Genomic DNA, 22,230 nt, shown 5'->3' with positions numbered 1-22,230 from the left:
TGCAGGACTTTTTGTTTGTTGAATGAGTGGGCTGAATATATTCTGATAGTAGTGTAGTGTTTACTCTCTGTTCTAAAATCATGGAGAATACCTCACAATAGCATATGGGATATGGTTTTCCAGGGTGTCCGTGTGAAATATCTCTTATCCAGTCATTGCAAAAGAAATAAATTGCCCTTTAGATTATTTTTTAAGGAACTCACATTCAAGTTCTACCTCTCAGAGAAAATATTGATCACAGCACATGCGTATTATAAAGAAATGCAAGCTAAAATTTATTATGCATAAGTGCAGAAGAAAGAGCCAAATACCTGACACTGATTTTTTATTGATTTTTGTGTAAAACACATTCTATGGAAAAATAGATAGGAGCATCACAATAATTTATAATAGCCCTGTTCAGAGACAGCACAAATTGCCAAACACAACTACAAAGAGAATATTGCACATGGGAGACAGCCTATGCTCACTGCAAGACATTGCCAGCAAGGCATCAGAAACAATATATAATTATAGAGATCATTGTTCAAGTCAGTTCAAATGTGCCACTTATTTCAAAGGCTGTAATCTAATTAATTCAAGCAGTATCATATAATGATACAATATCAGTATTGCAACATTAATCATTACATTGGTAGAAAATACTACAGGATGAATAACCAAGAAATCAAAAACTTGTGTATTAGGAGATGCACTGTCTGAAAGGAACTATGCATATGCATCCACTACCACTGAATATATGAAAATACTATACTGAAAAACTCAATCGATCTAATCTTTATGCACCTGCTACGTTTAACTTTCAGAGAAAACCTTCAAAGAGGAAAGCTGTTTCCTAACTATATTTCTACCTGTGAAATTTTATAGCCACTTGGGAACTCGGTGGCTCATATTAGTAATTTCCCTTAGTGCTAGTTGAGCAGCATGTATAGCTAATAACATATAGACACAAACAGACAGACATGCTATTTTATAGGTAAGTAATGCCAAATAAAAATACAAATGTACTTGCTCATGTTGGCACATCATATAATGCACAATGTTGGAACAGAAAGTTAAATGTGGCACCAATTCACAGTAATCATTACCACAAGCTAGACAGGCAAAGAACTTGCAAAACAATTACAAAATAATTAATATCTAAATAATTCAAGAACGTGGGTACTTAATTAACTTGCATATAGTTGCCACAGTTAATAAAATTTCAAGATAAAATTAAACACACATATGGAACCTGTAATAGAACTGTATTTTAGACAATGTTAAGAAAGAATACCTTAATATCCATAGAAAAAATAACCTGTTGCTAAATATATATAGATCTCAATTTTCTAAGATGATGTATAGTTCTGTATTACATATTAAGCACAATTTTTTTTTACTGAACCGTAATGAAAAGAAATTAAGCTTATTTCATTATTCATTTTCATTAGGCAGTAGGCAATTTATATAAAGCTCCACAAAAATAGCAGGCTATTCTTCAAAATAGGTATTTATTCTCCTAAGTAACTAAGAGGACATGTAAATTAATTTAGTTGTTTATATTCAGGCAATCAAAAATAAACTTTAAGCCTCAGGTCTTTTTCCAATGAGAAGTCCAAATGTGAGTTCTTCTATAGAAATTAATGAAGATTCCTTACGTGACTAAATATATGCATGATATGATATATAATGTGTAGTAAACGTGTGAGTCATTTTGCTTTCAGACTTAACAGTGTCTTGTTAGAGTGAATTGGTCCTTATAGACTACAAAATATTAAATCACAAGTCAACTTGTTATTCCAGTTAGCAGGAAATAGATGGCCTAGCAGGAAACCATGTTTTACTGTAGCACAAATATTTCACAAAATGTCTTTATATATTTGAGCTAAAAATATAATCTATTTATTAATACTTCAATATTTCAACCGTTCAAGTAACTTATAAAATCAAAACACATTTTTCTACACACACAGTTTGAAAAAAAAGAAGCAACACATAATTATCCTTTCCAGACACCTTTGGCAGCTCAAAATTTAACAGTTTAAACACTCATGAAGAAACTTAATGATGAAATAACTTTTTGCATAGGCTACAGGGCCAATATATTTCTGTATATACTGTCAATGGTTGCATTACAGTACAATATATATTGACTTTGACAGAAATTTTTAATTACTACCGTATCTTAGTTCCGTAACATCCCTATTACATCAAATGAATTAGGTAATTGTAGGGAACAGCAGTGTTTATTGCCTATGCTACAGAAGTGTAGAGTTACTACAAAATAATAGCAGGAGATTTAATTTTGAAATGTCATCAGATTCTCAACAGCAATGGTTTCTGCCTTAAATTTGTTCACTAGTATGAAATTCTGCTTGTAGTTATACTATCCCATTCTAATGATTTTAATCAAGTTTTGGGTACCGGACTGGGGTAGATGCAGCATTGTATTTATCCCATTACAATTCTCCATGACTTTGTGTATTCTGACATTTTTAAAATTAATCTTATTTAAAGAATTGAAGCACAAATGCTTAAGCTATATGTGGTTTCCCTTTGCAATAATGGAATAGGAAACAGGTCAGGAAATTCAGTTACATATAATTCTGCAAGCCTTTCAAGAACTGTACAGCCTTCTGTATTGAAATGGCAAAATACAGGCAAAATAAGTTAGAAGTTTTAATTGTCTCTTGCCTCTTGATTTGCAGCAATCCCAGAATACACACAGACTCAATGTGTAAGTTTGGGGAATATGAATACTACAATGAAAATAAAATTCTTGTAGATTTTTTTAATTCAGAACAGCATGATTTAGGTTGGTGTAACCATGGACAAAGTTTGAATCTCGATTCTTGTTCTGCGGAGCTGTTGGTTTCATTACAGATATTAGTGAAATTTACAGACTAGTGCTTTTTAAGGAGAAATTTAAGTACTGTATATTCCTGATGTATCCTACTGATGACAAATTCTTGCAAAGTAATAAATAATAACTGAAGGTCCAGCTAAGAAAGTCAGAGATCAAAGATCCTAGACAGTGCAAATATAGATAAGAAAAATATAATTTCATACAAGTAAAAAAATTAGGACCAAATCCACATTCTGATTCACTGAAATAGAGGTTTTGCTAATGAAGCAGAGGAAGCCTGAAAGTATGAGTTGAGTTTGCTATTTTGTTAGAGGAGAGTAGAACCTGACAAAGCAGTAGTAATAAGTAATTGTGAACATTCTTTTGAATCTCACAGGAACTGCAAATGACAAATTTTAGAGAAAAATTAATTTTTAAGTATAAGAATAATAATTTGTTTCTCAAAAATTCAGGCATATCCCAGAGACACTTGGAAAAGTAAGGCTTTCATATAAAAATAGAAGATTGAATTTGCACAAAAAGATATTAAGAATTTAAGACAGACTGGGAAATTCATATGTAATAACTGAAACAGCAGTGTAAAAACATACAGAACATGAATATTGTGATACTTCCCTGTTGTACCAATGTATGGGAAGTTTCACAGTGAAAATGGATTTTTATTGTTGCAGATTTCTCATCTTTTTTAACATTTTAAAATATTTCCTGATATTTTGAAGTAATTCTAAAATCAAAAAAATTAGTTGTTCGCACACACATGTGCATGTCTTTCTATAGAATATTATTTTGAATTTTCATTATATGATGTATGGAAATAAACAGATGCCAAAGGTCTAAAATCCTACGTAATACTTTGGAAAAAACAACCCTGTTAGTACAATAACATTTGCTTATAAGATGTACAATTACACCATAATTGAAAGTGGTTTTGCATATTCAACTTGTGAAATGGTGAAAAACCACACACAAATAGATATATATTGTATATGTGCAATACATCATTAAAAATTAATTTGTTTAAAAACCTGATTATTTCCTAAATTATTAACTTTATTAGTCTATATCCTGAACTCACTAGCCCAGGAGTGTGATTTTAATAAAATAAACACTACCCAGAAAATGTGGCATTAAGAAATAGCACTCTGACACATATGCTCTAAGTCAAATATTTGGAAAGCATGGTTATAATAAAATACTGTTCTGATAAAACTGTGCAAAGGAATATTAAAAATTCTGATTTCATAATAATCTGTCCTCTGTGACTCAAAACAAAAATACTTTTGTAGCTATCTGAAGTAGTAGTCTTCTAGTTACAGATTTCTCATAGTTTGGTTGAGAGCTTGTACTGTACACAATGACTTTACTCATACTTTTACTCAACTCCTACAAATACAAGTTTATGACAAAAAAAACCTCCAAACCCGAACATTTACAACAGTGCTAACAGATACTGATTTATCATCACATCACAGTTATCCTTTCTGGGGAGAGATGTGGAGCAGACCCACTTGCTTCTTCTATAACATAGCTTTTCTCCCATCCTCTTCGAATTCTCCTCAGTTTCCTACTTACACAAGGCAAAAGTAAAATTATCTTACCTAGAATTACAATGGAAGGCAGAACAAGGGCAAGAACAAAATTTGGTGGTGTATAAAATCTGTAATATTCTCCTTCAAAAGCTCTTTTCCATCCATAAATCAGTACATGGAAAGTACTTATGAGCAGAGCGACGTATCCAAGTGTAGACTTTGATAAAAGAGAAAACAGGGGAAAAAGAAGAGATAATGGTACTTGGTCCTGACAGCTTATTTTATTTACACCCATTATTTTAACACTTCTATTAGACATTGTGTTAAAATCTCTTACCTATACGCTATTTTAAATGGGCAGTGTGTGGTTTAAAGTTATCGTTCTGAAAACTATGGGTTGAACTGAGCACTAATTTACAACATGTCTCTGCTAGCATCCATAGGCCTTAATCAAAGTTAAAATGAATATGTTTGCCCAAATTCTAAGTAGTGGAAGTCAACCTCAGGATATGTATGTGAATAAGGAACAATGCCAGTGAAGTTACTGGAACTACAGTTCCCCATTTCTTAGCTACGAGGGTAGATCACTTCCAAGATTTCTGATTATGGAACAAAGCAATTCTCCTGAAGGAAATCTGAGCCTAACACTCCAGATTTTTATCACTGAGAGGTGCAGTTTGCTTCTCTCTCACACTGGCCTACATCCATTTGCCTGAAGTTAACGTAAATATCCTCACCTCTTGCCATCAGCTGTTGCCTGGTTAATGGGAATATCTGGACTGCCCAACTTGAGCATATGGCACAACAAAATGATGCAGTTAGCTTGTCATAAAAAGGTAATGCCTCATGGAATGCAAATTAGAAGGTTCCCACAGCATCCTGCAGAGGACCTCTTATATAATCCAGAGCATGCCACAGAAGGCAGTGTTAATACGGACCACTTGCTATTTCTATGAATCTGCCATTTTAATAACCCTGTAGCTGTGCTGTTCTGCAAAGTCAAGTTAAATGTACTGACCTTGACTTTTCCAAACCATGGCTAAAAAAAAAAAAAAAAAAAGAAAAAAATACTACTATGCTTTGAATTCTGATGGTGGTCAAATGAAGAAATCCTCTTTTTGGCCAAAACTGATGTAATGACTAACTTGGTTGGAAAACATTTGTGGAAAATTACAGAAACAGAATGAATATTAAGAAAGATAACTGGCTACCAAGGTTTGGTTTCATTCCAGCCAACAGAGAGGCAAATTAAAATTCATCCTAAGGGCCTGTTGTAATCAGTGAAAGAATTAATTCTTTCTACTTCAAGATGAACCAGTTTCTAGGAAGAGAAGAATACCTGAGCTAATACTACTTGCAAGGATTCACAGATAAATGGTAGGGAAAGGAAAATACTTTTGTTGATTTTTAGAGGTTGGTACCATGGGTTTTTTTTCAACTTGCCAATACTCATGCACTTTTTTGCCAGTGCTTTCAAAGCCATGTTGGTATGTCTTAGGTATGCTGCAACCTTTTTTTTAAAAAAGAACAATCTGCTCTCAAAATGTCCTACAAGAAACAGAACAATTAGACAACCACTTGTGGATGTGAAAATTACCTTAGCGGTATCTAAACAGAGCTTATGCTAAGAAATTTGGGCAGCAATCAATACTATAAAACCTGATGTTTGAATATGTTATTGCAGATTTTTGCTGGTATTACTGTCCTGAATTCATTGTTGTTGTATCATTGCCAGCAGGGAAGAAGGCACAACTGAATCATATCCTTCACTTCTTTGTCAGGCTTACTGGTGAAAACTATACCAATTCTTGAAAAAGGAACTGGAGGGAAATGTTATACAGACTCTTCCTAAAATAATAAAACAAATAAAAAACACTTGTTTAATTTCCATATGCAAACTAGTTTTAAGACATCTATAGTCTTTCCATCTAATGGTCAAAATGGAAGCTAAGAGTTACATCAATACATTTTGTACTAACATCACAAGGAAAAGAAAAAATGTATGATGCACCCCTATTAAGTTCATTTTTTTCCTTGTGGAAGGTTGCCATATGCTTCTTTGAAGTGTTGATAGAGCATGTGCTAGTATGTACTGGACCATTTGAACTGCTCATCTAAAAATATGACAACAAAGACATTCCTATAGGAGCTTCTGTCAGCTACTGATGCTATTCTAGCAGGCCCTTAATTGCTGTATTTCTGTGCTGCACCTTTTGACAGTAATAACACCACTTAGCTTGAAAGAGGGTGTCCTCCACACAGCTTAGCATTCTGAAGTATTTAATTTGTTTAGTCAGGGCAGATCTGTACTAGAAAATTCCATTAAGAACATTTATCCCAGTGTGCAGCTACTGACAATGAGTTTTCCAGAAATACAAGCAACTCTTCCTGTGTTTGCTACTTCGTAAAATGCCACTGCAGAAGGCTGCATCAGTACAAAATTTTGAAGACTTGATTTTTCTGTATCTGCAAATGTTCAAACACTACAGCAGTGTCTGTACAGGGTGGCCAGGACTTGGCACAGGATGCTAACTTAGCTAAGAGCAGAAGACTTCTGAAAGCAGCTAGAAGGGATACTTTTCCTCCACTGGTAAATTCACATTGGTGAGTGAGTAGCAATAGCAGTTTTAAGTCATAAGAACCCTCTGTCTAAGCTCTAGGAGTAATGCTGGGAAAAGGGGAAGAGCATCTTTGGTTGCTTTGCTTCTCTATTTGCAGTAATACTGTGTTTTCTGCAAGCTAATTAGATTAGCACATTTCCTGTGTACTTCCCTATCTTTTAGCTTAAAAGTTAGAGAAAAACATAGAGGAAAAGATGCAGGAGAATAATCCTAAAATGTTACCAAGAAGATGTACATATATAGAGACACAATCTGCTGTAGGACAAATCTGCTTCGGGAATTTCCATGTCAATGGTCGAGCAGTTCCAAGCAACTTATATATACAAAAAGTATTTTCTAAAGCTTACATTATGCAAGGTATACTTCAGATTCCCCCAGTAACAGGATATTGCTAAACTTAAAAACAGGCTGCAGCAACTCTGACTGGAATTTTACCCGTAAAATTGCTAAATACTCAGACCTCATCCTTCTTTACTCTTGGGGAAAAGTATCCTATTGTTGTGGGAGAACCAAGGCAGAACAGCCCTTCCTCAATGTGTGTGCACAAGAAATGTTTTAATGATAGTTTTAATTAATAAAGAAAAGTTTTAGTCTCGAAAAAAACTGTAGGATTGTGCTAGCAGACAAAAGGAATGTCTACAAAATCATCAGCTTCCTACTGTGCAAATGGCAGGTTTGCACTGATTTTTGCTAAGAAACCTAAAGCTTAGCTTTCAAAGCCAGTCTGCTCTGCCCATTGTCACTTTGAGTGATGTGCTTTGGCCTTGAACTGTTAAGACTGGAAAACAAAAGCAGTAGTTAGTTATGCTTACATTATATAATTACAGTTTAACTTCCTTCAGAAGACTGAAAGACCTGGTGCAGCACTGCTTCCAACAATGTTCTACATTTCCATGTAGCTCATGTGAACGTTCAATGACTGCTTTCAATAAATGTCTTTTTCTGTTTGCAGTGTGTTGGTTTAGGCTTGTTATTCTGCTTGCTTTGACAAAATACGAACTCTTTTTTATTTCTTGCCCATGTCTACCTTTGTTCCTTATTCAAATATGCTTAGAAAAGAAAGAGTACTTCAGTGGTGTTTAAAAAAATTGATGCATTACTTTATCATCCCCAGCTTCTTCCCCACTTTGTTGTTCAGTAAGCTCCAACTGCAGGTCAGGTTAAGATGCCTGCAAAGTTTCATGTGAAATTTACATCATGTAGGGTCACCTACTCAGCAAACTCTTCATCACTGTCTCATTCTGTGGCTTCTTCATTTGGATTTCATGAGTGTTTCTTTCTGAATTGTGATGAAGTAATTAGATACTCATTTTGTACAGTAGTCAGCTCTGTACACCAGCCACTCCAAGTTTTCTGCTGGTCTCTTAGCTCCTGGTAGGACTGACACAGTAACTTTCTTTTGCATCACTATTCAACTTTCTCAAATTTCCATTCATATTCATACTCTGATGGAAGGAGTGGAGCCTACACTGCTTCTCCTCTCAAAGTCCTTTTCCCATCATTAAGGTATTTTTCAGCACTGACACCCATGTTGTGAAACTAGGCTAGGTAAGATGGAGGCATCTCCAAAACAATTTGGGATATCAAAGACACCAGTGATTTCTGGGCAAAAACATTCACAACTGAGGTTTCTTTATGGTATTAGGCAGACTGTGGTAGAGACCTGTTTGAACTACTGTACGTAGGGGAGATGCTGCTCAGGGCTTGTACTACTGGAACAAGGCTAGAAAACAGTCTGTACTGTATATGTTAATAATTTGTTAATCCTAAACTCAGATTTTCTTAGTAGGACTCAAGACTGAGTATGTTGTACCAGTAAAACTCTTTAGAAGAGGTCAGGCCCTTATTTTGATGAAACTGCATTTTCCAAGATGAGCAAGAAAGAAATAGTATGTTCTTCTCAGTGGGAAGTGCTAAAGTGAGAAACTGCCTAAGTGTGCTGACTGTCTGATTCTTCATCTGTCAGACGCAAAGCAAGTTCAGCAATTATTGTAGCAAATCATCTGAGATTCAGGACTAAAGCTAGAGATACAGTTTTTCCCAGCACTGAAATGATGGGCTAATAGTTCCATTGTTTGAGATGAAGGAAATTAAGTTAAAATTCACTTTGTCATATTGCACTTCAGTAAAGAAAAATATAAAAAACATTAAGCTTTATGATGTTTTATCTGTTCTTGCATACTGGGTACAATGAAGCTTGTGCAGAAATGAAGCCTTCTTTTACTTTGGTGAGGGATCACTGAAAGTCTGTTTTCTGACTGAAGCAAGAGGACTTTTTTGAAGGACAATTAACTAAATAAAGAGCAACTTACGTCCTGAGAAGTAATTAATGACAAAGTAAAATATATTTACTGGTCATTAACTGTTAGTATTTCAGTATTTTTTGTGAGAAAAAATTGGAAATGATCATACTTAATTACCAATACCAATTCTTTTCAGCATGTATCAACTGTAACCTCTAGAGCAAACAACTTGGTCCCAGTCAATTTCCTGAAACAGCTGATTGATTAAAGTTCATAACTATTTAAATTTGGAACTATTTTGACTTTGTTTACAGTGAAAATAACTGAAGTAAATCTGACACAACAAAAATGCCACTGTAGACACATCACGATGTGATTATTGTGTGGGTTTTGACTCACACACGAAAGCTGGAAATTTCAAAATCTGAGTAAGGAAAAATAAAACATAACTGCTGGGTTTGTGGCTGGAAGTCATTACTGTTTAAAGGCATCACCTCAGTCACAAGTGAATACATGTTTTTGCTTTTGCACTGATTTATATCATCCAACAGCAGTACTATTGTTTCCCTGCACAGAGAACTTTGGATGGCAGGGATGTTGCAACAATAAAAGAATGGGTACTGACCTCCTCTGAAGGCTCAAAAAACATGGGCATGAATAAACAGTTCTATCAGGGGAACTCCAATTTGAAAAAAAATTTTTGCCAACTTTTTGTACGCCTACCCAGTGTGCTCCACCAACAGAAACCCTAGGGGAAGGGAAGACATTACAGACAGAGGACTTGTGACAGCTACAGCCAAAGAAGCATTCCTCATCACTCCCTTTAAAATGTAAATTATGAAGCACAACCCAAGCCCTGAACGGTTAAGTCAGTGCTTACATTCTGAAAGTTGGAATTTGTCCAGTGACAGGTCTAAGAATTAGGTAATATTATGACAGTGACTGTGTTGAAAATCAGTTTATCAGAAGAGAGAGTTAAGACTAGAGTACTGTCTCCAAAGTCAGAGAACAAAACAAAACCCAAAACTGTGTACACACTTGTGAAATCTATCACAAGAGTGAATTCTAATAAAATTTCTGGCTGCCACCTAAAACTAATGACAATTTTGTTTGGAAGCAAACATTAGGCTGTTTATTGAAGCCTGTATTTCTCAGTATTTTGTGCTGATTAGGTCTGCATGCTGTAGATATTTATCCAAGGAAAGAGGGTGGCAGAAGACATGCCAAGACCTGGAAAAGCTTCTGTTTTAATAAACAAAGCTAGCAGGTATTTTCAGCTAATAGGAATAACACAGTTGAGAGCTGTATTAATTTGCACACAGTGGAAGAGAAGCAAAATTGAATGGCTGTCAGAGGCCTGTGCAATAAAAATCCTGCAGGACAAATTAAATCTTCAATTTTAACAGTTGTGTGCATCTACATATAGTAGCATCTCATCAGTATCATTGCCTTTAGTGAGTTTGGCCAAATTTATCTAATTTGAATTCATCAAGAAATTGTAACAAGGGAAAAGGAATAGATTAGTGCTCATTTGGTCTTAGCTGTGTGATTATTTAAGACTAAGAAGTGTGAAATGCAAATTCCCATTCTAATACTCATGAAATGCTTAATTACTTTCATGGTAATATATCTGCTGAGTAAGGATATGTTGTTTTTATTAACTTACCAGAGAGAAGGGAAAAATAAGCTCTCATCATGCTGCAAAGTGCTTTTGTTCATCATCATTATCATCAAGGAATTCTTGTTAACAATAAAACCCCCTTATTTAAAAAGTAACCCACCTGAATGAAACTGAACTCCCTCCAGTTTAAGGCACTGTTTACTGAAGGGATGGAAGTTACTGCCAACAAAGCAAGCAATCCAAGACTCATTATTCCAAAGGAGATATACATTTCAATTCGCCACACTTCTTCCTCATTCCAAGAATTTTCAACATTTGCATGAACCTGATGAAAGAGCAGAAAGGAAGCACTTTATCCTACAGAATATTAAAAATATCACAGAAGTTATTTTGCTGAATAAAAGTCTACAGTCACAGGACAACTATAAAATGGGGTCAAATATTTTAGAGGTTTCCTCATGTCTTGGAGAAAAACAACTATTCCCTTGCCACTGGTATTGGCTCTTGTTAGATTAGATTAAGACTATGTTAAACATGGAAGCTTAAATGAGTTGTTAAAAGAAAATTTAACATTATATACTATTTATAACAAGTATGTTATAAAACCAGATAAATCTGTGTATTCCTATATACTGTAGAAAAGTAGCTGTGTTCAGACCATGGAAACTTAAATTCTGCAACATAAATTGGGTGAACCGGCAATCTGTTTTTAGTTTGTAGCATTTAGAAATAGTTTAGCATCATTTCCTGGTTTTGCTTCATCTCCCTATGCTAAGTTAAAGTTACTTTGCCTATTTCACTACTGACGTCAGATATATCCAAGATTGTTCTCACTGGAGAGCTTTACCAGAAAAAAAGAAATAACTCAGGTCCTTAACAATTGAGAGGCTTGGATATAACTAGTTTTCCACTTTCAGGTGACTATTGTAATATGGCATGACTTTAAAGAGGCTGACCAAGAGTATTAGCAAGTAAGAATTATTAGAACCCAGATAATTTCTTAGTAACAGTGGGTACTTTACTAAGTGTGAACAATTACAGCTTCTTGCTGCCTTTTAATAGTTTTGCTCTTCCTGCCTTTCTCTTCAGTTTTTCATGATACCTCTTTTAGAATTTGTGGACCCAATCCCTTCTAATTTGTTCCATTTGATTTGATTTCCTTAGTTTGCTTTCTTTCTGTTCCATCACATCTGTATTTCCTGCAGATTTTATGAGCTGAATGGCAATGTTGTTTTTCTGGCAATGCTGCTTTTCTGCTACTTTAGAAGTGACAATAAGCTACCTCAGTGACAAACAGGAGCATCAGACCCTCTTCTAAAGGATGACAGATTTATCAGAGATTGTTTCAGGGTTATGCAAGACCAGTTGCTCCTGGGAACTGTGAGTCAATCTCTATTGCCTGTAATAGATGATGTTCACATACTTTTTAATGAATACTTTTACCACTGGTCCAAAACTGTTACAAAGTAAGAGCAATTTTATTTTGCAAACACATGTATCTGTAAGCATTCTTACATTATGTACCCTTATACTTTTCACACTTGTAAATGCACTTATGATATACATACTTCCCCCGTATGTTATGTATACACAGAGAGAAATGTACCTCAGAAGTTTGCTGCTGTTACTCTTATTCTGTCTATCCTATATTCTCCTTGTGTACATTACTATCAGGGGTTTAAGTAAGACACATCCTTGATTCCTCCTACCACACAAAATTGACTGTAACTTGATGCACGAGGTGAGCACAATGAGTAAGTTTCTTTTAGTCTCCTTTCTTATTTGGCGCTAGCTATACATAAGATAACTCATAACATTCTCCACTGAAAACAGTGGCACAGGTTAACAAAACAAGTGTATTGTATTCATGAGCCATATGTATACAGCCAAGGCATTTTTGGCTCACTGAACTAGTTTGTCTTACCTGTTGGTATGCCATATTGAGGAACAAGTATCGCTCCGATCTCCTCATAGGTAAGCAGAGGCTGTATGCCACATGCACTGTTGCAAAGAAAAAACTGAGCAGTCCAAGCTGCTTTCGACACTGGAGCCAGTTGTCCAGCCAAAGTGGAAATCGCCTATACTTAGTACCATAGTAAAGCTGATAAGCAGCTGCAATAAGTCCTGGTAAATACACTAGAGAAAGTAAAGTGATAGCAACAATTGGTAGAGTCTTGTTCACGATCTCAATAGGGATCTTGTAAAAGTCACTCTGCTGATTTTTCACGTATGGATGGATTACATCTCTGACGAAGGAATAGATGAAGAAAAATGTTGCCAGGCTAATGGCAATCACTACAGGCCCCTTCCACAGTGTGAACAGTTGCAGAGGTAAGTTTTCAATCTCTCTTGAAGATGACAGTGCCCCCAGATCAACAGGAATAAAACTGAGCTGGCGGGCAAGCTCAATAACTTGATGGCGAGCCTGAACATTGTTACTGCATATATAGACCTGTTGGGAAAGTCAAGTGAATCATCTGTAGACAGAGAGCGACTCAAAGGGAAAAACCCAAACCACAAAAAAGACTTAAGTGCCTCCAAGTCAAAAGAACAGCTCTACTGCTGAATTGTACACTGTTGTCCCAGTTTGTATCACCAAGATGAGAATGAAACTACATACAAATCCAGCTAAAGTGAAAATATGCACACTAGTTTAGCAACAGAGTAAACAAAATTAATTTGGCTTTTTCTTGACTGCAGGATGCCCTGGTAATCTGTAAACTGAACCCCACTCCCCACTTCCCACAAGATGTCTACAAGACTGTACTGAACTTTAAACAATGGCTACAAGCATTTCAGAAGATCACAAGTATCTCAAAAACACAGGAATCTTGAATAATGACCCCAGAATAGCTGTCCTGTAACTGTGAGAACTGTGAGAACTGTGTATTCTCTCCATGTATAACAATTTTAGCTTAATTTCACAGAAAAACAGAAACTAGCAGCCAAATAACAGACCGGTTTATTACATAGTGAAAGAAACGCACTGCCACAAAGTGGTTTAAGTTCCTTTAAAATTTACAGTGGGGTATAGTTTACCCAACACTGTTTGCTGACCATCTGCTTTAGAGCAAATGTGATCCCTTTTGACAGAATTACTTATAATGCAGTGCTATTCTGAAAGGGGATAAAAATAGTACAGTGAGGGTATTTTTAACTTATGATAATTCTATATAAATTTTGTTCCTTTTAAAATCTACCTGAAGTGCAAGAAAACTCAAATTATCCTCCAGCAGTCATGTTATACCAGTCATTTCTCATGTGTTTCTTATAGTTCATAAAGCCATGAAGGGCTGGGTGCTTGTGTAAAATTAAATCCTTTCTATCACTTCAGCAAAGCATGAAAAACTTAAACTGCCTTTTCTATATGCAGGATGGATTTGGGGAACATACTGGGAAGGAATTTGTACATGATGTTCCCAAGTAGTCCTGGATCAAATGAATGAACATTTAGAAACATATGTGCCTCCTTCTGCTTCCCTGTATTTATGATATTGGGACATTCTAAAAGCTAGATAAATTCTTTCTTTCACTTTGCCATTACTCTGTATGAGTGCATCTTTAGAACTGTTGACTCCTAAGTCCTTTGATCAGGACTTCAGGTTTCTGTGCATCTCTTTCAATAGCTCATGCCATGTAAATCAATATTGAAATTAAAATAGTCTGGGAAAGGCTGCTTCTATCACTGTACAGAGCATAAGGACAAAATGAATATATTTCCCATAGAAGACACTAAGACCCAACTCCTCTCCTCTGTCTGTAGTCATCTGAAGGTCAACTACCTAGTCTAAGCTAGTATCCACATTTCCTCTCCAATAAACGGGCATCTCAGGAAACAATTTGTACCATTTACTCCATGTATCTTACAGTGGAATAAACTAGACTCTAAAAGTTTTAGTAGCCAATAAAAGCTAAACTAAAGGCCCAGCATTTCAGGCATGCTATGTCAGGCAGGATGAAACTCATGAATTCTGGCTGCTTTTATTCAGTTCCTGTAGTTATCATCTTATAAAGTTACATTAATACAAATATAACATTTACCTGTCTGCTGGCATCCTTTGGTCCTAACTGCAGTGACCAAGCTGAAACGACATTGAACCCTTTGACAACCAGGGAATCTGGGAAAAGTGACGCCAAATACTCTGCATTGGAGTCCGGATATTGGTCTATTCTTGTATTATTGCTGACATCAATCAGAATTTTACCAGCGAGTAAATGCTTGAGGTCCCACAAAGAGGCATAATGTTCTCTGTGTATGGCTACAAAAATGATGTTTGTTTTTGCTACTGCATCTTCGTGGTGAGTGACATCAACCACATGGGGAAAGAACTCAGCAGCAAGCTTAGGGTTTCTGCTTCCTACAACTATGTGGTACCCACATCTGATAAGTCTAATAGTCAATGACTTTGCAAAGTCTCCACTTCCAATGATGCCTATTGTGATTTTACGGGCATCCTTGATGCCATTGGCAACATTTGGTAGAAAAGTTTCATTGAGGTTCTTAGGACTTCCCATCATAGAGATTGATTCCATATTTCCAAGACACCACACCTACAATGACTTCTTCTGGGAAAAAAAAAACAAACAAACAAAACAAAACAAGCAACAAACAGAAAAATTTAGCATAATACAATTTTATAAGACATCAAAATCCATAAACACCTCTGTGAGCAAAATCTGTGGTTCTAAGTTTCATGTTTTATTTTCTCCTTAATAAAGTATATGCAAATCAATTTTGTAAAAGGAGGAACATAAAATACTTCATGCACTTCAATAATACAGAAGTAAATGATATTTTTTCCATCTTCTATTCCTGTCTTCCACTGGAATACTGGATTCCAAGATAACCCTGTGCTCCTGAAACTAATGATGAATGGGATAATAAGATACATGTAAAGAATCCTGGATAATCATGAAAAATATTAGAAGGTAGAGATAGCTGGCCTGTGGCTGGTATAAGGATACTGAGTTCAGGGAAGCTGAACTCCATTAAAATCTTATGCAGGTTATTATTGTGGTATCCTATATTTTTGGCCAGGATGGAATGGATGCAAAAATCTCAAACCTGCAAATGTCATTGTACCGCCATGACAGACATCCATCTGACATACCTGTCAGCCTAGGAGATGGGCTGCCCACAAGCAACCACTGGCAAAGACAACTTGCCAATTTCAATTGCCTTGAAATTTGTCAAGGCCTATTCATGAGATCACCAATGAATGACACTGCTAGGTCAGACTTCTAGGTCTGGCTAGAAATGCATAAAAATTAACTGTGAGTGCAAAGGTAAAGGATTCAAAGCCAGAGGTCAAAAATGCACTTAATAGAATTTTCCAGCTAAGCAGAGAAGATAAATCCTGAGGACAAACACATGGGAGAGCATTCTGTGAAGATCTAATGGCAGGAAAAGTGATTCCATACAATAATAAAAAGGAAGAGAGTTCTAGGATTCAAACTCAGTGCAGTAAGGGAGGCTTTGAAGAACAGATGTTAAGGCTCATAGAAAATTAAAAGAAATACTGCTATAGCTTTGGAGAGCAGAGTTCACAGAACTGCAGTATAGCTGTAACAAAGACAGACATAAAAAAAACCAAGAAAACATTCCCCGGGAGGGAAGTTATCACCTGAAACCACAGTTAAGACATAAGTGGTTCTGCACTGTAGAACAGGAATGAGTTCTGAAAATGAAAGAAGCAATGAGGAATGGCAGGCTAAGAAGAGAAACCACGAGGTTACTCTCTTGGGAACTATTCCAGACCACGTGCAACAGAGGAGCTGAATTAATCTTTTCATAAGCCACCATGGATTAGTTACTATCACATCACCTTCTGGTGATGTGATGGTAACTAAGCATGAATAGGGGACTCTATACAGCCATCAGCTGGGAATACAGTATGTGTGGTGAACAACCTGCCACAATTCAAAGTAGCTTTGTGTTTCAGAAGTTGGAGGAAGCTACTCAGAAGAATGAGCGCTTTTCATTTCACCTTTTACTAGAAAGGAAGAACTCACTGAAACTGGACTGAGACTCTACATATGGAAAGCAATAGTGACAGTGACCACAAAACTGCTATTCTGAGAAAAGATTCTAACAGTGAATATTTCTGGCAAAAGCAGACCACACAGATTTTCATGCATGCACTGAAAACACACTGATTTCTTTCTTACCACATGACCTGAAATGTATCTAACACATGACCAAACTACCAGTATTTCCTGAACCACGATGAGTTCACATTCAAGAACATAATAAGAATAGCTGTATTTTGATCACATAAGAGATACAAAACTAGATATGACAGAACACACTTGCTTCCACCACATGACTACAGAGGCCCACTTTAGTTCATGCCATGTGATGTGAAGGTGCTGCAAAACTTTGGGATAGAAAGGGGACCACCATGAGGAAATGGGCTACTGGTACTGTTTAACCATACTGCAGTCTACTTCCAGTTTTTGTCCAAAGGATCCTTAGGAGCGTGTGCATCAAGATTTGAACATGTGGAATTGCTCTGGTGACTGGCTCTCACAGAACCAAACATGACAAAGTTTCTCACTGCCTATTCTAAGGAAAGTAGAGTGTGAGGAACAGAATAACAGACTTCATAAAAAAAACCTCAGGGGATCGGCAGACATGACTCTGGCAAGTAATTTAAGAGATGGAAGGGATCAAAGAGCTGGCAGTTACTGAAAGGGACTATATTAAATGCACAATAACAATGTAGAGGCCAGAGAGTGTATAAGACTGTTTTAACTGCATTGGGAGAGCTTTAATAACCTAAAAAAAGAAAAATCACAGAAAAAAAATTAGAAGATATGTATGTGCATGTGTAAGTAACAGTATAAGGAGACAGTGGTATCATGTATGGATAAAATCAGAACAGCAACAGAACAGAAATGAGTTATAAATAGTAAATGACATGAAAGGCAACAAGTAAAGGTTCCATAATACAATGAAAGACAAGATGCAAGGTTTATAACTTCACAGGAAAAGGAACAAATTATAGGTGACACAAAGTAGGACAAAGTGTTAAATGTCATCTTTTTTTCAACCCTCAGCAGAAAGGTTAACTGCGAATAGATATTTACTGAAATTCCATTTACAGGGAGACAGAAAGTGAGGTCAAAGTGGGAAAAGGTAAGTTAAGAGTAAAGGATAAAGTTAAAGGTAAGATAAAGATTTTCAAGTCAGCAGATGCTTATGAAATGCTTAAATGTTTAAAATGATGACAGAAGTGACATCTTGAGAACTCAGAGAGGACAAGAGAGACGGACTAGCATGTACCTCTAAAAGAGGGGAGGGGAACTGAGGAAAGCAAAAACTTGTTAGCCTAACTTCAGCCTCCGGAAAAAAATTACATCAAGTTACTGAGCAAGCAATTTGTAAACAGATGGGAAGCAGATGATAAGAACTAGCTAAGGTGGGTTATTCAGTAGCAGACTGCAACAAACCCTTTTTTATTCTTTTGCAATATACCTAGCTTCACAGGCGCAAAACAGAGTAGTAGTGATATAAATTTGACATCTGCCCTTAGATAAGCTAAGAAAACACTACAAAACTATGTCAGCCAGAAGCTGACACAGATGTGAAAACCAGCTCTTGGAAAAACATCTACTGGAGAAGAAGCCTGAACGCACGCAAACCGGACAATCACTGAACCTGTGAGCACTCGGTCGGGCGTCAGCTTACGGGGAGCAGACTGAGGCGAGGCGCTGGCCGGGCGCAGGCCGGTCTCCCCCCGACAGGCTGGCGGGCGGCAGTGCGCTGCGGGTGCCTACCCCTGAGGAACTCGGCGGGGTCCAGGTCCTGGCCAGCATCTCCAGCTGCAATGACAACATCACCCATGACAAGAGCGGCGATCCCACTGTCCGGCCACTCGCCTCCCCGCCTCATCCGTAACCGCAGGCAGAGCCGGGCCAGCGCGGCCAGGCCCGGCAGCCGCGGGGCGGGGGCAGCCAGGCTCCACATCACCACCACTCACCCGGCTGCCCCTCACGGCTGCCAGGGGCCGGCCACACGCAGCCCCGCTGCACGACCCACTCCAGATGGGGGGAAGCCGACACCGCCAGGCCCGCCAGAGCCCGCCCAGAGCCCGGTACATCTGCGGCGGGAGTCCACCGCCACAGCGATGGGCAGCGGGGAAAACCCTCGGAGCGACGGTGGACACGGCCGGCCCGAGGGGGCGCCCAGCGGGGATGGAGCCCGTCCTGCCCCGGCCCCAGAGCCGCTCACCTCTACCCGCCCGCCTGGAGGACCAGCGCCGCCACTTCTCCTCAGACTCCGGACCGCAGTGGCGGGCGGGCAGGCTGGCAGGAAGGCGGTGCCTCTCCTACCGCTGCGACCCGCCCCCTGCGGCCGCTCCTACGCCGCGGCCGGGCGAGCAGCAACGCGCTGCGCCTGGGGCTGGGGCGGAGGTGGGGTGGCTGTTCTGGGGGGCTGCTTCTTGTGGGGGAAGAGGGGCGGCACGGCCGGGCCCGCGATGCCTTGCACTCGGCACCAAGTCACTGCGCTCCCGCCACAACTCCTTCAAGCCTGCGCAGCACCCGCAGACTCGGGCTCCCGCTGGCCCAGCGCTGGGACCTCGTCGGCCCCCAGGCGAGAGTTCACGGTCCCAAGTGCATAACGCACCTCTCCTCCTAGGCCCCTGCTCTCATCGGCTACTCCGGCCCAGGTGTGTTCTTCAGCGGGAGCTCTCCTCAGGCTGATTTTCCTTGTTCCTGGCAGAAGGGTGATGCTGGCCCTCAACCAGTACCCGCTGCAGGGCCAGGGGTGAGGAATCATAGTCATGGAATCATAGAATGGTTTGGGTTGGAAGCAACTTTCAAAAGTCCAACCCCCCTGCAATGAGCAGGGACATCTTTACCTAGATGAGGTTGCCCAGAACCCACCACATCCAGCCTGGCCTTGAATGTCTCCAGGGATGGTGCATGCACCACCTCTTTGGGATAGTGTTTCACCACCCTCAGCACAAAAAAGAAATTAATTCCTGATGGGTGCTGGTTGTGCCTGCCCGCCAGGCTGGTGTGCCCTGGTGTAGGTAGCAGGGAGATCACTCCCCATGGTTGCTGTGTACTCTGTGTACTTGTACAAAATTCTCATTATAACAAGTGTTACACAAAATGAGAGGACAGACAGGGTTCAGCCACATAAACACAAAGCTGAAGTCCAAGATCTGACTTCTGCGTTGCTTGGCCAATGAAATTTCCAGCTGAAGACGAATGGAGCGTTTTCCTGAAAAAGTGTACCTTCTGATTTACCAAATAAATGCCATCTTTCCTTAAGCTGTGCTGTGTATGTAACAACTTGTAACCCTTGTTCGTTTGTGGTTTACACATTTAAGACTGACCAACATGCATAATAATGGATGTCTCTCATGCTGCAGCAAAAAACTAATACTTGCACAGGTGATTGAAAGGAGCCTTATGACTGCAGTGATACACTGAACATACCTGTTTTGATCCTTTGTGTGTGCATGCTGACTTGTTTCTGTAGTGCTTTAACTGAGGACTTAAGCAGAATAAAACATATAATTAATTCAAACATTTGTTTCAATATATAATCACAAACAAGCATACCATAGAATTTAAAAAGAGAGCTGAGAAACTTTTCCTTTGTAGTTCAGAGGCCATTTCCCCCCAGTTATTAAATAAGTCACTTTCCTGACATTGAAAACATGTATTTCTACAGTATTTTAAAATTTGTTAAGCAGATGCACAGAATACCTGTTGCCTGATTTCCCAAACTGCATTTTTGCTCCCAAACAGGACAGGGTTGATACTCCATAGAAGCCAGTGGAAAGGTGAGTCCACTGACACACTATGGCCCTTTCCATGATGAAAACTATTTCAGTCCTCCAGTTCCTTGTTCTAATGTTTTTCTTTTCTTTGCTATTGATTCAAAAAACATCATCCCAGTCTTGTTTTTCTGTAGTCAGTACAATTACAGTAATATGAGCTCAAAAATTTTAGTCCAACCAAAAAATATATCAAAAGAAAAAAGCAGAATGTTCTTTGTTGGTTTTGCTAATCCTCTTTACATACTACTTTATACAACTCTTGTCGCCATAAAAGCATTTATATTAAAACAGGCGTAGTCATAAAGCTAACTTATGTGCCTCAAAATGATAATGCATCATGCACAGTCAGAGTAGTCACAATCCTGTAATTCTTAATTTATTTGAATTATAGCCTTAAGAAGAAGGCTGTAAACCTGATTGTGATTGATTTTTTTTGTGGGATTTTTTTACATTATTACTCCAGCATAAGGTCTTGATCAGAAGATGTAGACCTTTAGAAGATGGTGCATTAGAAGATCTGTGCTGACTTTTTAACTAGGAGATGGCTTTTTTCTTACACAGATAGTATATGGTTAATGACCCTTGAATTCTGTTACTTGTTTCTTGATTCTTGTGCAGCTGTTTACTGTGTGAAACTGTCACAGGTTCTTTCTTCTAGCCAGCGCTATGTAGGGTGTACCAGCTCTGACCTTGGTCCTTCATGTCTAACCCACTTGGTTTCCCCCAGGTGTCATTTAGTGTCATTTCTCATCTACATTGTTCATTTCTTCTCCAGTTGTTTCTCCTCTCACTCTGTGCAGTCATACCTAGCTTTAGCCTTTGTGCATGGGGATAAATGAGGAAAGTTTTGAGTCATGATTATTTACCAGCCTGTTGAACAGACACCACTAACTTGATATCTAGTACATTTAAAACTTGAGCCTATGTTTTCCTTGGAACTTTTCTTTTTTTTTTTTTTTCTTTTTGCAGTTTGAATATCCTCTTTTGAAATTGGGATTGAAACAACTACAGCCTCCCTTCCATTGCTGTGTAACTGACCCATTCAAGCAGGAGAAGTATGAAGAGTTCCCTGTTTTGCATGGCATTTAGCATGACAGAAAACATATATACAAACATTTGGTATACTTAAACTTTCTGCAAACTTGGACCATGTCTCTTTAGTGAGAGGATAAAACTAGTACAGTTCTCTAAAATTATAGAGAGAGATCTATAGGCAACATAATTCTCAGATATCCTCTTAAAGGGCTATCTTAATCTGTTAAATAAGGGATATTATTTTCTCTTAGGTGTTTTTCTTTCTTTAGCAAAGTAATTTGCAAAAGTCTTTAGCAAAGGGCATCATTATTATTTCTTCCTTTGAAGGATGGAACATAACAAAGGAGTTTCCAATTGGCAAATGGAAACAGATATTCTGGTTCTTCCTCTTGGCAAGGTGAAATTAGAGCCCTGGGGATTTCCCTGTGGCAAGAGAGTGAAAACAAACACACAAAAAATTGCTTCCTATCAGGGCAACAAACCCAAATACAATTGTTTCTGGCATACTACCCTCAGCACAGCTAATTTCGTAACTT

General features: G+C 38.1%; 1 protein-coding gene across 7 annotated transcripts; it reads right to left on the bottom strand.

The window, feature by feature from the left end:
• Window positions 1–254: 254 nt before the first annotated feature.
• On the bottom strand, window positions 255–19,155 carry STEAP2 (STEAP2 metalloreductase). 7 transcript variants are annotated; one of them, XM_034074461.1, is made up of 6 exons: window positions 19,096–19,155; window positions 18,501–18,686; window positions 14,904–15,428; window positions 12,787–13,314; window positions 11,023–11,187; window positions 255–4,594 (listed from the first exon to the last, which is right to left on the bottom strand). In XM_034074461.1, the coding sequence occupies exons 3-6, from the start codon at window positions 15,393–15,395 to the stop codon at window positions 4,310–4,312; spliced, it is 1,470 nt and encodes a 489-aa protein (XP_033930352.1). In that variant the 5' UTR covers window positions 15,396–15,428; window positions 18,501–18,686; window positions 19,096–19,155; the 3' UTR covers window positions 255–4,309. The 7 variants fall into 7 exon arrangements, with proteins under 7 accessions (XP_033930352.1, XP_033930338.1, XP_033930342.1 ...); XM_034074447.1 differs by having other exon boundaries at window positions 18,523–18,686; XM_034074451.1 differs by having other exon boundaries at window positions 14,904–15,425; window positions 18,523–18,686.
• Between the last annotated feature and the right edge of the window lie 3,075 nt (window positions 19,156–22,230).

Source organism: Melopsittacus undulatus, chromosome 1, assembly GCF_012275295.1.
Source record: "Melopsittacus undulatus isolate bMelUnd1 chromosome 1, bMelUnd1.mat.Z, whole genome shotgun sequence".
NCBI lineage: Eukaryota > Metazoa > Chordata > Aves > Psittaciformes > Psittaculidae > Melopsittacus > Melopsittacus undulatus.
This window is presented reverse-complemented; position numbering and strand designations above follow the sequence as displayed.